At 35.3% G+C, this 17,500-nt stretch overlaps 1 protein-coding gene across 2 annotated transcripts in view; it reads left to right on the top strand.

Annotated features, from left to right (window-relative positions):
- FOXP2 (forkhead box P2) overlaps positions 1-17,500 on the top strand; it is a 436,542-nt gene that overhangs the window by 370,096 nt on the left and 48,946 nt on the right. For both annotated transcript variants that reach the window (XM_050716107.1, XM_050716108.1), the window contains 5 exons: positions 3,503-3,640; positions 4,820-5,017; positions 6,511-6,679; positions 13,028-13,241; positions 14,868-14,972. In XM_050716107.1, coding sequence (XP_050572064.1) covers positions 3,503-3,640; positions 4,820-5,017; positions 6,511-6,679; positions 13,028-13,241; positions 14,868-14,972 — 824 coding nt within the window. The remainder of the gene's footprint in view (positions 1-3,502; positions 3,641-4,819; positions 5,018-6,510; positions 6,680-13,027; positions 13,242-14,867; positions 14,973-17,500) is intronic.

Here is a 17,500-nt window from a genome sequence, read left to right as displayed (position 1 = left end):
TAAATGGTTTTGCCTGAAATCCTGTCTAGGTGTGTAAAAAATGTTTTTGTTTGTGCATCTTTACTTTCATTTAGCAGGACTTTTAATCTAATCCTAAGAATGGGGGACATCACACATCAGAATCAATGGGAAACTCTTCAAAACATGGAACCTGTGAATTTACATGTTCTTCTGAGGCTGTCAGAGCCATGGCATTTCATAGGGTTGTTGTATGTGATCATCTTCATGACAGACTTCGGAGTTTGAGTTCTTTGAGGACATCTAGTGACAAATGGGTTGCAGTTACAAACCACATATTACGCTTTGTCTCTTCATTTTTTGTGTGAGATGTCTGTTTGAGAAATTTCCGGGGGATTGTGGCCCACTGAAATAAACCAATACTGCACCTGATCAAATCTTTTCACTGGGTCCCTCTACTGCCCTCTGCCTGAACTGACTTTGGATGCATTGAGAGATTCCTATGAGAAGGAATCAGAATATTCCTCTTTGCTACAATTTTATGAAATCAGAACAGAAAACTTGAAAAATACAGACAGTAGAACAAAAATTATTAATGCATGTAATTGGCCATAGCATAGCACCCTTCTGATATTCTTCAGACCTAGGTACCACCGTAATATTGTGCCAGTAAGAAATAAAATGCAGTTTGGTATATCCCTGAAGGCTGTGAAATGTACTAATTTATATTACCTAGTTACAATTAGAGAAATATATTTGTGTAATAAGTTTTGCTAATTTGAGATTCAAGCAGTTTTTTCAAAGTTTTTGCTTTGCCCTTTATCTGTGAGGAAGAAAATATGTATCAGGTATGATATATATACATGGATCCTCACATATAATTCTGTTAAGGGCCGTGTTATCTATATAAATATCTATTTTTACTAATGGTCATGACTGTCTGTTTTTTTCATGCTTTTGTCCATCATCCTTAAATATAGGTGAATTAAGTTCTCTGCTCCAGTTTATGCAGTTGAAAGTGACTGTTGAAATATATATGGTGGAAAAAAAAAGGAATAGAAAAGCTTTTAAAGTGTGCCACAAATCAGGTGTGTCTCCAGATACGAGAGCAAGTACACAGCCAGGGAGGTTCAGAACAAAACCCAGCAGAAATGGGACTTGTGAAGGGAAATCTGTATTTCAGACTAAGGAACGGAGCATGGCATGTGTTGTACTGGCAGCAGTCTTTAGCACTGAATGGAAATAAGTCAGTGCCACTTCCAGAGAGAAGTTGATTTTCACTCTGTTTGGATCACAATTTTTACTTGTGTGTTTGAAAATATTTCAACCAGGGAGGATAAAGAGCGAATGTAGAGGGAGGAGGAGAAGTAGAGTAACAAGTGTGCAACACCTTCACCATTTGCTATCTTTTATATAGCAGGCATGTGAGCGTTAGGAAAAATCTTTCAGGGTTTAAAGGTTAAAGGTAATGGTTTAATTGGGAAGGCACTTATCTTCCTCTCTGCATTCTCATTTCTGTGTCACACATGGGTGTTGAATAGCATGACTGAGGCAAACTGTTGCTAGAAGGCAAGTTCAGATCTTGTGTAAACAGAGGAAAATCGTACTGACTTCGGAGGGAGATGAGCACTGGTTGCAGTGAATTTTCCTGTTTGCTCATGCATCGCAAAGTGTAAAAACTTGTTTGTCCTGCCCTTAGGATTTGGTAGGCTTAGAATAAGATATTATTGCGTAGAGATGTGGTGTTTCCAATTCTACAGAACTTCTGGGAGTCACTGAGGGTAACAACCAACATTAACCATCTGAACATTAGGTGCCTTCTCAAAGTGAGTCTAGACTCAATGGAGAAAGACAGGAACACTAAGAGAGTGATGAATCCCATGCTGAAATAGTCAAAACTAAATCAGATAAACTTCCCTCAGGATTTCCTTATTCTATTGGCTATAGAAAATTCCAGTGATAGCTGAGATTAAATGTCTAACTGCTGGATGGTTAAAGTTAAGAGAGATGAATCCTCCCCAAAGTGTTTGATTGTGAGTAGAAGTCTGTTTTTTCTCTTGCACTTGTGTTTTAGAGTAAGGACTTCAGATTTTTTTTTTCTTAAAATTAATTTATTATTTGCAAAAGATTAGCAGACTTTTCATTAATGGTATTTTTACTTTCAGACTCTCAATTAGTCAATATTTTAAGAGCTACATTTATGCTCTTAAATATCAATTTATGTGGTGAATTGTGTGAAACATAGCATTCTGTGTAACAGTAGATGAAGTAGTTTCTTCTAATTGTAAATTTCAGAAGACTTGTATTTCTTTTTCTCGGAGTGTTACATTGATGCCAAGTCTTTTGGGATAGATTCAAGTAATAAAAATATTAGAAAAGTATTTCCTGTTAAGAATTGTTTGTGATTTACTTTATTAAAAATAACATTATTTTTGCTGATTTACAGAAGTCTGCTATGTCCCACAAAAATATCACAAAACAGGATTTATATGCTGGCTTTCTAAAATATACAGAAAAAAAAAAAAAAAACAACAACAATTGAATTTAGCTAGACAAGTGGTTGCTTTTTCAAGGGTGAAAAGCTTGTCCTGCTGGCAGCTGTCTGACTGTGTACAGGTTAGTTTGAGCAGTGGTTTCACACAGTGCATCTGCTGCAGCAGCTTGGCACGTACCTCAGGCTCTTTTACAGGTCTTTCCTCTCTTATTCACACACACATGCTTGCTGTGTCTTTGCCACTTGCGCCTATATTCCTAAGAGCCTGTGTCTAGGTGGGTGTTTATGCATGTGTGCACACTTCGTCTGTGTGTGTGACAAACAGAAAATAAAGCCAAGTTTAGAACAACACCTACCCAAAAATACATTTATAAAGTTTCATGGACAAAGTAATAATTTTATGAGAAGTTTGCCAGACTTTCACTGAAAATACGTCTCCCTTTACGGAGACTGGGTAACTGACGTGGTGTCCTTTGCTCTGTACTCCACTAAGTCCGCAGTATTATTTTTCCAATATAAATCAGACTTCCTTAATAGACGATCTGAGCAAGAAGGGTTTTCTTACACTGAAATGATGTATAGCACAAATATTTTTCTAAGCTAAGTGTCTTTATTGTGTTTTACTGCTTTAAGATACTTATTTTTCTGTCTGTTTTAATCATATCTTTTGAAACAGTCTCAATAGATTTTTCCATTCGTAACATTATGACACTTGATAAGATGATTGATTATGAAGTGCTGAGAGCCCTGCCATGTGATCATTTATTTTTAAATACACATTTGTACTAGCCAATGCTTAAATTTCTTGCAGGAATACATAACAGATGCAAAACATAAAGCTTGAGTCTGATCGAATCTGATGCCTCTGGAAATAGAGTGCCACAGTACTGTGGTCTTAAAATAACAGATTCTGACTGAAACTGGAACTTCACAGTGATAAATATTATGTAAAAAATTATGGTCCATCTTTGGTACAAAATAAAAAAGACATACAACTGTGGTGCAGGCGAACTAAAACATGTTTGATGATATCTTTCTTTCTCTGTGCAGGTGCCTGTGTCAGTGGCCATGATGACTCCCCAGGTGATCACCCCTCAGCAAATGCAGCAGATTCTCCAGCAGCAAGTGTTGTCTCCCCAGCAGCTTCAAGCACTTCTCCAGCAGCAGCAAGCAGTTATGTTGCAGCAGGTAATGTGGGTTACCTGCTTTGGACTGCTAGCACAGGGCGTTCTCACAACTGTTAGCCAGATTTTATGGGTCTTAGTTGGTAATATTTCATCGCTTATTATACCAAAAAGAATGAAATAAATGTGAAACTTCTCAGTCTTTAAATTTCTTGTTTTAATTGCAGAAGTGTGAAATTGCAATTTTGAAACATTTAATATTATATTAAAAACAGCAGCAGCAGCAGCAGTGGCAGATGCATTACAAATACTGAACAAATTGATATTTAAATCTTCAAGTGCTTAGGCACATTTTAATTGTAGACTTGCCAAAGGAAGTGCAAATAGAGTTGTAGATAATTGTTGCTTTAAAATTCATAAAACTGTAGTGCTCCCTTTAGTCACATAAATGGTATGCGGTTATGAAATTTGAACTTAGCAGCTTGTTTCATCATAGGAAAAGTTTGTTTTTTGTTTGTTTTTTTTTTAGTTTGTTTTTTACCTCCAAAATGTGTCCCAGATAAGGATAAAATGAAGGAGGAGGTTGCTGTTTTCTTAGCACAAAATCTGGCACCTAAGTGAACACTCCATGGACTTGTTGTTCTTACAGTAAAGGTAGTGTCAGAGATCAGTACCTCAGCATAAGGGTAGATTTTTGGATGCTTACTTGTCATACAGAAAATGACACATCTGATAGTCATAGCTCAGCAATTGTATGTTTAAACACTTTAATTTCTAGTATCATGATCATACCAGGCAATTCACCTTCAGTTGTGAATCTGGCATCCCACTAAACAGATTGACAGATTAATTACCTTTTTTTCCCTAAGAAACAGACAGTTTAGTTTGGCCTTAGTGACTTGTTGGTTTCTTGCAAGTGGATGAGTACAGCTTCTGGTTTGTTATATAGGACATGTGAGGAACTTAGGCATAGTTATTTGAGGAGTTAATTTGGCTCTTGCATTCCCTTTAGAATACAGATTTTCTATGCCCTTCTGTTTAGGATATTTTGGAATCTGCATTGGAAAATTTCAGAACCGCCTTGGAAAAAAATGTATGTAGATCTGCCTCTTCAAATCACATTTTTTGTTATGAGGTGATTCTTAATGGCTACGCCACCATATGCCAATCTAGAAGAGTTTAGGAGATTTATAATACTTGAAACTTTTGCCTTTATTTATTAAAGTCAAAATGGTTTATTCAGCAACAACTACAAGAGTTTTACAAGAAACAGCAAGAGCAGTTACATCTTCAGCTTTTGCAGCAGCAGCAACAGCAGCAGCAACAGCAACAACAACAGCAGCAACAGCAGCAACAACAGCAGCAGCAGCAACAGCAACAGCAGCAGCAGCAGCAGCAGCAACAGCAGCAGCAGCAGCACCCAGGAAAGCAAGCAAAAGAGGTAGGAGCCAAGAGCCTTGCTGATTCATACCGGTACGAGCCATCAGAAGCTTGGAAAAGACAAGGCTAGTTTAGGTCTTTTCCTGTAGCAAGAATTCAGCCATCAAAGATTTGTTCTTGTGTTTTTACAGGGCTTAATAGCAGTGCCAGTATAATTCTTCTGCTCCCCTCTCTGAGACATAGGATTTGAGCAGTCCAGTGCTGCTGTCGTCTAATGTCCGCTAATGAATCCGAATGTGCAAAGCACAAGCGGCGTGGTGGACACTCTACTGATTATCTTGTATTCACAGGCAGCCCGTGCTGGGGAAGGAGCCTTACTTTTCTCAGTGGCACAGCTCAGAGAGCATGCAAATTTAGTCCATGGCTGAAAAAAAGCGATTGAGCACAGATTTCAAAGTCACAGGCCCCTGATTAATGAACTGCTACTGTAGGTTCGGAGTGGCGAGTAGAAAGTTACAGTTTGATGTGCTCATAAATCAACCTGACAAGCTGGTTTCTCAGGCCTAGCTTGCACTTGTCAGCAAACTGCATCAAATATAAACATAATACAAACAAAACATGTTGAAGTAGTTAAATTGATCAGCAGGTATCCTAGACGTTGTCTTCAAGCTGCCCATTATGCAAACGTCGAGGAAGCAGTCGTGACCTCCTGAGGCTTTGTTTCTGTTTGGATTTGTGAATAGAATTTCAGACAGCCATCAACTACGGAATAGAAATTGCTCCTGTATTTCTCCGGAGGCTCTGGGCAATCCACATGACTTGCTCCATTATGCAGTCTGTTTTCCAGTGAGCGCATCAGAAGTTTCTCTTTTCCCCAAACTAGAAAAGAAAGGTCTTCCACAGCAGCTTGTCTTCCTCTGAAGTGTGACTGCCTGCTTATACCCTCCTGAGTCTTCGCAGACTCCAGTTTGTCTCGAAATGCCTCACAAAATTGGAACTTATACTTCTACTCATAATAGGGCACTTCTTTGCCTTGAATGTAGTGCTCGTTTTAATATATTCCGACCAGAGAAGAGAGAGAGCTAACAGGCCAGTGAAATGAAGGCTACATCCCAGTTTACTAATAGATCACTGGAGACCACATTCATGGGCCACTGCGGACCAAACTTAGTCAATTGGAAAAACAAGAGTGCCTTCGAATCACAGACGGCTGTGAAGAGTTACAATTTTAGCATAGATAAATTTGTTATCATCTGCCATGAGCTGGGCTTTTTTTTTTTTTTATGCGTTTCAAACAGCTGTTATATACTTTCTCTTGACCCTTTTCTTTAGCATGTCATTAAGTGTATCTCGCCATGCTCCCTAACACCTAATAGCTTGAATGAATATAATAAAAAATATCAAATGATTTCACTGTCCGAGTATTCTACAAATAGCATTATTATTCAATAACTGAGATTAAAGGGAAAGAAGTTGATTTTACATTTTTGTCTTTTTAGCCTTCAATGCCCACTTTACTCTTTGCTACGTTTTTTTCCCCCCATCTTTTTGTAGCAGCAGCAGCAGCAGCAGCAGTTGGCAGCCCAGCAGCTTGTCTTCCAGCAGCAGCTCCTCCAGATGCAACAACTTCAGCAGCAGCAACATCTGCTGAACCTTCAGCGTCAGGGACTCATTTCCATCCCACCTGGCCAGTCTGCTCTTCCTGTCCAGTCTCTGCCACAAGGTATACCAATAAAATGTGATTGGAGTAATTTCTAATGCACAACTTTTTTACCATTCCATCTTCATCTGAACTTCGGCAGTTTCCCATTATGACTCTTAAGTATATTTTATTATTAAAATATTATTATTCATATTACAATTTTTTCTTGAGGCAGATAAGTTTTACAGCATACTTTTATGGAAAAAAGCAGCTTTTTAGTGTTTTTTTTTTTCTTAGAAATAAGATGCATATTTATTAGCCCTATGTTCTGAAAACAATTTCTAATAGGAACACTATTCAAGCACCGTTGCTTTCCTCTGAGGAATTACTGAAATCTGATTTAGTGTGAATGTTATCATTTCATTTAATATAAGGGAACCGATATAAAAAGTATCGAACAGTGATATTAAAGTAATCCCAAAGCTCACATTTTCTTTTTCTAAGAAAAAAAAAAGTGTTTGGTATTGGAAAGTACTTTGAATCTTCAAATGATGACAATTGAATTTAAGGACATACCTTAGAGTTCATTGTCATTGCTATCCCTTCCTATTAAATATGTTAAATATAACAACAGTTTTTGTAAGTTGTGAATCCAACAGTAATGAATTATTACTGACAAATAACAGTTAAGAATTCTAGAAAAAAAAAGTCGCTTCAATCAAGATTTCTCAGTGAGAACTTAAACTCTCTAACACTTGACACAAATACATTCAAGGTTGAAAGAAAGTAGGGCACATACTTTTGAAAAGTAAATTAACTTGGAAATTAAGAGTGCTTACATTTTAAGACAAGACCAGTGATTTCACATGTTAAGGACTCTGTAAACTATGTGGCATGTGTTTCTGTTTGTGTTACCATACAGAGATGAGCTAAATGTCTGTCATAAAAATTACATAATGTTCTTATCTCTGACACTTCAGTCCTGAAAGGAGCATTTTTTTAGATTGTGTTCATAGCAGGTAACCTTACTTTTAATTGGCCTTTATGCAGGTATCTGGTTCCTTCGTGAGATAACTGTTATGAGATCGAAACTTCAGAAATTAGATGAGCTAGAGCAGAGTACATAGTATATAGACAAGTGTAGAACAAGAAAAAAAGGGGAGGGGGACAGAAAAAAGGCCTGAGAGATTACAGGTAAATGTGTTAATTCCATATATTACGTTGTGTGAAAATGCTATGACACAAGCATACCTAAATTTATAAAAATTACAGCAACAGAAAAGAGTCATAAATAAGCTATCACACTACACCTTATTATTTGGGAATAGCAGTGGGGAGGCGAGATGATTCATGAATTTGGACATGTGAGACTGCTAATGCTGGTTTCCTTCTGTACAAAGTCACATTGGGCCAGACGGGGAAAAAGTAATTGAAACACATCCTCCCTCTGAACAGCTTTACCTTCTGCAACCTACTCTTGTGCCATCTGTTGTAAGAGGAATTCCTCAGGTTTTCTCTCACATTAAGCAATCCCCATAGATTTCCCTCAGCACTCCTACCCAATTGCGCTGATATTCATTAATTTAATGCAACAGTCATTCATCCACTTGTAGTAGAAAAACATATAAAATAATCATTTTTTTAATACTTGTAGTAGAAAAAAATATAAAAATAATCTTTTTTTTTTTTTAAGTACTTTTTAAGGAGAACTACTACATGGTTCTTTTTAAGAACTTTCTTCTAGTCAAAGAATTAAGTATAATTGAAATCATGGCCAAAACTAATAGTAAAGAAATTTAAAAATGTTACTGTTAAAATGTATATGAATTGTTCTTTTAAAAGTAAATTAATGTATTGTTTGCTTCTGCCTCGTTATTTCTTTAATTGTAATGAATTCCAATGACGCATTTCATTCTTCCAATTTTGCCTTCTGGTTCTAGTATCTACTGCACATGGGGGGTTCCTTTAAATGTACAAGTGAATTTATAGGATGTTGATTTTTAATGGCCCTGGTGTGGATGTGCAAAGGAAATAAAACATAGAACAGCTTTGCTGCATCTCCAGAAAGGCCACTAAGTGCCAGGGGATCTGGAGTTAGAGTGACGAGGGTAAGAAGGAATGTCTTCCAGCAACATGCTGAAGCAAAGGGAGAACCAAATACAGAGCTGTGACTGGCTCCCAGTTCTTTCAGTGGGCTTCTCTTATAGCCCATAGTATCCTTCACAGGAAGATAGAGCACACAATCCAGTTTATAATGTAATGAAGATTAATGGATTTCAATTCTGTTGAGGCTTTCTTGTAAGTCTTAGATTTACACACAGAAAATATCCAAATACTTCTTACTAACTTTAACAGATTCCCTTGTTTGGGGTTTGTGTAAGAGTAAGAGGATCAATCTTGTTTTTCCTCATAAAAATGTAACACATTTTATGACAGACATTTTCTGTGGTAATATTAAATTAAACCTTCAGAACTTCTTTAAGGCAATTCACACTGGATGTGGTAAAGCACATTTTTCTCCTTCCACTGTGCTGCAAGATATATAATATTGTTATAGAGAAGGATTTACAGATGTGTAACACATATTTTTATGTGGACCCACTTAGATTTCTGAGTTACATGGATGACTAAAACAATGAGAGAAGCGCAGGGGGATTCATGTTTATAAGTTATTGGTAATAAAGAGTCCAGTAAAACACAAATTATTACTGACAAAGAATGTTTTTTTTGTTTTTCTTTTTTGCATTCGTTAGTATGAGAAGATATAACTTCCACATACAACTGTGAGGTTTGCATATAGAAACAGTATTTGCTCCAAGTCTAGTTTCTGCCTTTCAGGGATAAGAATGTTTACCATATTTACTTGATGGTGAAGTATAGAAAATAAAGTATAGGAGGTGTTTTAGCCTTTATTTTGTGGTGAGATCTTTAATGTCCTATATCCAGAGCCCCTTGCTCAAAATGAGTTACTTCTGTGTAATATTATACTAATGTTAGCTAAATGCAAAGGTATCTAAATGACAACAATAAAATAAAATAAAATAAATAAAATAAAATAAATAAAATAAAATAAAAAAGAAAAAGCTAAGATTTGATCAGACTGTGTAGGAAAATGAAAAGCAGATGCATGGGAGTAGTTGTTTTATTAAGTATTTATTCAAACATAAAAGTAGAATAGATAGTGGTGAAAAGAGTTATAAAACTAATCTCAAAATCTCTTGGATTGTTGGTGTTAGAATACTGTATAGCAAATAAGCATTGGTTCTTTTCATTATAGTTCTTATTTTTTATCCCACCCTGGATCCTCTGCTTCATCCTTTCTCCTTTAATGTAGTGTGGAGAGGGTAGCTTGAGAGTTACCACAACCCATGAAACTTTAAAACTTACCCTGCCTTTATATACAGATGAAAATCTGACGGCCATTTTACAGGTCTCTTGTAAAATGGGAGTTGGTCTTTCTTAGACACAAGAACTACAAAATTGCCATAATTTACAATTAATTGCAAATTCACTTATTAACTTTATACTTTTTAAGTGCCTGCCCTTAATCCTTTAATCCTAAAGGGCAGCTAGCTTTCAGGGTGCTCTGAAGGCATTGTAAAAATTAACCAGCCTGAGCACAGAGAGAAACTCCTTTCTGATTTTAAAAATCAAGTTGAGCTAGGCAGCCTGGAAACACAGCTCCATCCATAGCTTACACCACAAGAGGAGGAGGAGACCACTCTGCATGGGAAAGGACATTACTCTAGCTGCTTCCAGCTGGGATTCATTCACCCATTGCTGGACCGGCTCTTGCTGAGCTCCTGCAGGGCCCAAAGTTTGATGATCTGTGATGAAAATTTTCTTGTAACAAGACCCAACGATATGTTTGCCCTCTGATTATTCAAGAAGATGAGTTTATTCTTGGTTTAAATTTTTAAAGTACAAAATTAGTTTATTTTTTTCCGTGTCAGGAGGAAGGGAATACTTAGAAGTGAATAATTTACTATGTATATCATTCCACCTAAATGAATACATTACTTTTCATTTTGATTTGTGACTACATTTGTGAGTAACTGTTATTTACCATGGCAAAACTGATTATTTGTAGGAGCATACCTCATGAACACAGTGGTAATTACTTACTTTCATTAAACAATTACTACTAGTATTACCATCACTCCAGTTACCCATCTCCCTAATGCAGTAAATTAGAGCCTACCTTCTTTGCTTGCCTCCTTAAATCTTAGCTTTTTGCTGTACAAATGTGATTTAAAATCCAGTTTTAAGGTGTACATTCCAATCAACTCTTTCACTTTGTTATTAGCAGAGTTTGCCAGTAGATGTTGGCATCTAAGGCAGAGAAGCAAGACACAAAATAATAGTCTAAAAATGAGGTCCTTCCATAATTTAAATGAAATTTAATATCTTCCAACCAATTTGTTTCCACACTACCTCCAGAAATTATTATGTCTTTAAATTACTAGCAGTCTCTTTTTTAATAGCGTTGTATACTTAGTGGTGAGACAGTTATTGAGAAGTATTAAGGAACTTACTGTCATTTTTCATAATTTTTGTTGAATCCATTTCAGTAGTCTGAGTTCCTGTATCTTCAAAATAAGATGTTATCGAATAAACAGATTTTACCTGAAGTAAGATCTTTACATCTTTCTAATACATCTTGCTTACCAAGCAAAACTATCCTCGATTAAAAGCTTGAATGAATAGATAAATTTTAAATCCTTTTCTGTGAAGGGCAATAACTTTGAGCAATTTCAGAAAGTAAGAGCAAAAATTCAACTCAGAAAACATCAACATTTTGAATTCTTTGCATTCAAGTAGTCAAATATACTGTGAATGTGTCCTATCTAATTTTACTTCTTGAGATGAGATACAAAAAAGTTAGATTTTAAGATACCTCTGTCCCAAGCTGTGTCAGGCTGAGAAACCTAGATGTGAAACAAGATCTTTCACAAAAAGCTCTCTGGGCTTCTCATTCTTTTCTACGTTTAATTTAGTGTTCTTCAAAACAGAGATGTCAATTTTATGAAGACAGTGACAGTAAATGTATATAGTTATGATGAACTCTTCATCTTTCAATATATTAATTTCCTACCTTAGATGCATAAGATAGTATGTATCTAAGATAGAGGAGATAAGAGAATGCTCACAGCTATTCTGTTGTGTTTTGGGAGTCTTTACTTCAGGCAGAAACAATTGTAATGGAAGTTCCCATGACTTCATGCAAAGTGCTCAACTCAAGCCAGACAACCCTAACGCAGATGTATAAGTATATTTGACAAAACATTGCAATTTGTGGCTGGGGATGAATCATGGAAACCACAAGTTTCCAGGCTACAACTGGAGTATGGAGCAAATTTGATCTATATGCAAAGATCTGGTGGCCAGACTCCAGAACAGTACTGTGCATATAGGAGAGAAGCTTGCGAAGGTCTTCAAATTTTGTATGACTGCTCGTGACCCCAGGAGACTGATGAGATGGAGTCTCCTAGCCAAGCCCTCTGATTTGTTTTCCACAGTAGGGTGGGATGAAAAAAAGTGGGGAAATTTGATGGCCTACCCTAGACATAGTTTCATCTGTGTAGAGGGAATTCTAAATGGACCACCTTTGTTAGCTTTCTTCTTGTTTGTTGCCACTGAATGGCACTAAAGAGCTGAAGCAATCACCAGTATGTAGCTCTGTGCTTTAGTAGTTTTGTTCTTCACTTTGTTTATTGTCTCTTAAAACATGTTTTTAAATCAAACCATTTTTGTAAATATTATATAGGACTAATGAATACGTAGGTGTCGTTAATTAAAATGCCTCTTACTCAAATGTTAAACCTGTTATAATCTCATAGATTTCATTTTCATCTTTTGATTTTTCTCCCTCCTGTCTGCTTCCCCCACTCCCTATTCTTATTCAGTGTTTAAAGAGAATATTAATGTTTGTATCCTTGGTGTAATATACTTTTCTATTTTCCATTAGATATTTGATAAGGAAGAATTCTAAAAGCTGAGTTAACTGTATGCATTGAGTTGTGTTCGCACATCAAGAAATTTATTATGCAGACAACAAAAATCATGCCTGGATATGTATTTAGGTTTTTATTATTTTTTATTTTTTAAAATTATTATTATTATTATTTTAAGAAGTAGTTGCAAGTTCTTTGTAGCTTTCACTCTCTTTGATCTTTGAGTAGTGTTTTTAGAAGGAGTGTAATATTATTAAAATTGGTGATATCTAATTGACTGTTTATAACCCTAGAGAAGACAGCTAGATTACCTGGATTCTGACTGAAGAAAAATGAATTTATGTTTTACTACACATTGATTGTGCTGGAAAAACAGTATCAGCTTTATTGTTGGCATTAATCCATTAATAACACTGAGCTCATTATCTGAAACTCTTATTTTGTTATATTAGTGGGGCTCTCTTTCATTTTATAGCTGGCTTAAGTCCTGCTGAGATTCAGCAGTTATGGAAAGAAGTGACTGGAGTTCACAGTATGGAAGACAATGGCATTAAACATGGAGGGCTAGACCTCACTACTAACAATTCCTCCTCTACTACCTCCTCCACCACTTCCAAAGCATCACCACCAATAACTCATCATTCCATAGTGAATGGACAGTCTTCAGTTCTAAATGCAAGGCGAGACAGGTAATTCTGATGAGATTTCAACTGTGCTTATCATTTGATGTAAAGCTGTTGTTTAACATCATAAGTCACATTATTTCAAATCACAATATTTAATACAGGTTACTTAAGAGATCACGGAGACCAGATTTTTCAAAGCTGTTTATCAATAGGGCATCGTTTTCAATAATGACGTCTAGTTTTGCAGGTGCAATTACAATTACTAGCAGTTTTGTTACACATGAACTTAAGGAACTTTTGGTAACAGTTAGAAATCCCAGAATAATGTGTTTGTGGGCACTTTGGTAGGTTCATTGTTTCATTCATATTTGAATCAACATATTCAGCAGTCAAGCATTTACTGCTGAATCACACTGCTGTTTTCATAGAAAATGTATATATGCATAGTTGTTAAGTCTACAATTCATTGGACAGACTCCATGTAAAAAGTGCTTTAGGAATTAGTATATTAAAGCAGTTATTATATTGTTTGTCTCTTGTGAAGAAACCACTGAATTTTCCTTCTATGCACAAGAGTAAGTCAATGTAATTCATACAAATTTTCAGTGGCATTAGTGTTATACAGTAGAATTCAACTGTATGAATGAAGTTAAAATAATTTTTCAGACACATGGACAGATATCCTTAACTGTTCTTTATTTTCAAGTAATGGATTACATGTGTACAAGAGTACTTTAGCTGTAGTGCTTAGAATCAGTAAATATGTTTGTATAGTCAGATGTAGATTATCTCAATATAGCATGAAATTAAATTTCTATCTACAAAGCCCAAATTATTATTGTATTTTCAAAAATATTAAAATTGTTTGAATTAAATAATATTTAATATTTTAATATTGAAATAGGAGACAATAATTAAAGTATCTCTAGTCCTTCTGTGATTGTGATCACATTTTTCCATTGTTATTTTGTATTATTTTAAAAAGTGGTACTTCTCTGAAGATCTTACAGTAATACTTTCAGTTAGTATTACTTGTGTAGTTATATGTCAGATAAATTGGTTGTTTCCTTCAGGATCTGTAGCTGGTGCCCACCTCTATGGGGTAGTCCCCTGAATTTCTTTGATAAGTGCACATGGATGAAAATGTTGCAGAGGTTCCAAAAAAAAGAGGCTCCATGGAAAACAGCTATTTTTATTTCTTTTTAAGTCAAGTAGTTAATGGCAGCAACACTTGTGAGCAAAAATATTTTAAAATTTATTTATTTAATTTTATACACATTTTAGCAGAAAACCCAAGTATTTTATAGTAGCATTCACATTATTCATAAATTCTGACTGTCCATCTTCAGTGTTTCTTTTCAGAATTGATCACTTCTGAGTATATTTTTTATTTATAGGTAAATGTTACACCAAGGTCATATGGCAGAATTAGCATATGGTATTATACAGTCATCTTATTTTTTCATCCTTTATTAACAGTCATCTTTGGCTCTATTTCTTCTCTAATTGGAACATCATCTAGCCTTGGCAGTTGAACTATTCAATAGAACGATTAAATTTTTCTGACTGCTCTGAGCTAAATTGACCTGTTTTGACCTGTTTGTCACTGATCGTAACCTGACAGGCGCTAGCAGCCTCCAACGATTATGGCTTTTGAGATGAATCTGATGCCTTATTCTTTTGCTGCAGCTCGTCACATGAGGAGACTGGAGCCTCCCATACTCTCTATGGTCATGGAGTTTGCAAATGGCCTGGCTGTGAAAGCGTTTGTGAAGATTTTGGACAATTTTTAAAGTAGGTTGATTTTTATTCTTGGTTCAGGGTTGCTTAAGGCAAGGAAAAGAGAAAGATGGCAAACCAACTTTTACTGTAAATCACATCAGAGTTTTTTTCTGTATATTTCAAGCAACTGGGTGATTCAGGCTATCTGCGGAGGGTCAAGTTGTTATTCTTTCTTTGTCAACCATTTTTACAGTCTTTTCAATAGCACACTGTTTAATCCTCTTATTACCCTTTACTGAAATGGAGCCTCAGAAAATTTGAAGTGATGCTTTAGATGGTATATTGGGTAGTAGAGGTATGAAAAAGCACATTTTAAATTGTGCTATTTTGTGTATAGTAGGAATTCATGTGTTTAGTATAAATAAAAAAGCACAAAGGACTGAATGTGACCCTTTAATTCTCACTTGATAATTTATTTTTGCTTTTCCTTTTGCATGTGCATGAGATACACAGAAAAAAACAGAAGTGCAGAATGATGTCAAAAGTTTTTACTTTCAGTGTTTGGGTTTGCCAGTGATTTTCTAAACTAGAACATTTAGAAAATAAGTGATAAAGCTTTTCATTTGTGGCTTCAAACTACAGTGGGTTTCAGGATTTTTTTTTTCCTCTTTAAGTAGTTGCTAGTACTTCTGTGTTCATTTAAACTTTCAAAAACAGCCCTGATTTTCTACTTATGTACATCATAGACTGGTCTTTGTCAGAAGAGCTGTACTCATGTTGGCATGCAATAGATCGTAATGGAAAGCTACAGATAGGCTTATATAGATGAGTAACTTCAGGGGCTGAGACTCTTATGTTGTCATGGTGCAGCTAACAGGGTGAGTGAACTGTTTCATGCTTCATCAACAATTAAGTTAATTAGCTCATTTGAAATTGCACTGCTTTGTTGCCAGGATGTTGGCAGAAACATCAAAACGATGTGTTTACAAATGGTAGACTACAGGGTATATAACAGAAGCACCTTAACAGTAGACCATAAGCACTCAGTGTCACAATAACTTTTGTAATAGAATTAAAGAAATACTTTTCATAAAGTATTTTAAATACTTTATCCGTTTCTCATGCTATCTTCCAATTTTAAATAAAATGACTTACACTAGCTAAGATTTGCAAGTCAGTATATTTCTCTCTCTTGATACATGTTTGTTTATAAGTGCATTAATGGAACGTCAAAATAATGGGTAATTATTAGAGAAAACTGTATAGGATTTAAAAGAAATTGATTTTTTTAAGAAGTATTAAAAGGCAAATGAAACTTCCCAAATTCAATGAATCACTGTGAGTATTATTAATACTAAGAATTTAAATTAGTTTTACTCAAGCATGCTCCCTTCAAGAAAAAGCTAAATTTTATAAATATGTCTATGGTCACTAGGCTACCGTGATGCTAATTCTGTGGCCAGACTTTGCACATCCATTATGTCGGGTCTCTTGTTATAATCCATGATCACTAAAACCATTTTGATTAACACAGTATAGTGCTAGGTTTACAGATGCTCTTGCTTTCGTGAACCAAATAACCCTGGAAAATGTGAAAGCGACATATAACATCTTGATAATTCTGGTGTAGAATCAATCAGGGTTTACAGCAGTGTTATGGCTTTTGTCCTACACACTAGCAAAAAAATGTTTGAGAATCCTACATTATTTCTTCTTTTCATTCAATTCTGTCTTCCATGCCCTTAAAACAAATAAGAAGTCATGATGCTGAATAGGCCAGATTGTTTATGAAATAGAAATATTCCTTCATTTTACACTAGTGTTAAGGTGGAAATCAATACATAACCTTGTATTACATTCTTTAGTACCTTTTCATGTTCACACTAATGCAAAATCCCCATTACAATTAAAAAACATTTTCTTTCAATTAAATATCAACTTTTAGTCCAAAGATTGACCATTTTTCCAACCCATTAACTTTATAGGGGATGACAGGACTAATGGCTGTAGTTTTCAAGGCTTTGCTCTTAGTCTAATCTTTGTTACGATGTTTTAGGTTCCCTGACTTGAAACAATATGATACCTGAGTTTAAAAAAGTTAATGCAAGTATATTGTACCAAAATGAAATATTAATAAGGTACACTATACCAGTCTAGTAGTGCGTGTTTCTATAATATACTTATGACAACTTTGAAGAGTGCCTGGTTTATGCAGTGAACTCTAACTTCCTGTGCTGAGAAAATGGTTTGCCAGAGCATCTGAGGAGAAAGATTAAGACAGAGAACAGTGTTTTTGCTTCACATTTATAACAGTGGAAAGCATTTAGGGTGAAGTGACAAATAACTTACAATAAATGTCTTAAAGTCATGAAACGTATTTTTACCTTCACTTTTGTTTGTCCAATATGAACTTTTATTTATTTATTTTAAAGATAATTTAATGAGTTTCCAATTATCTAGAATTCTTTTAAGATATGCAGAATAGTTTAAGTTATACACTGTGTGCTGTGGACTAGATTTGTATTTGAAAACAGAAGCACTGGTTTCAAGAAAGTGTAGCTGATGATCTCTATAATATATTTCTGTACATGCAGAAAAAC

This window comes from Cygnus atratus, chromosome 1 (assembly GCF_013377495.2).
Source record: "Cygnus atratus isolate AKBS03 ecotype Queensland, Australia chromosome 1, CAtr_DNAZoo_HiC_assembly, whole genome shotgun sequence".
NCBI classification, from domain to species: domain Eukaryota; kingdom Metazoa; phylum Chordata; class Aves; order Anseriformes; family Anatidae; genus Cygnus; species Cygnus atratus.
This window is presented reverse-complemented; position numbering and strand designations above follow the sequence as displayed.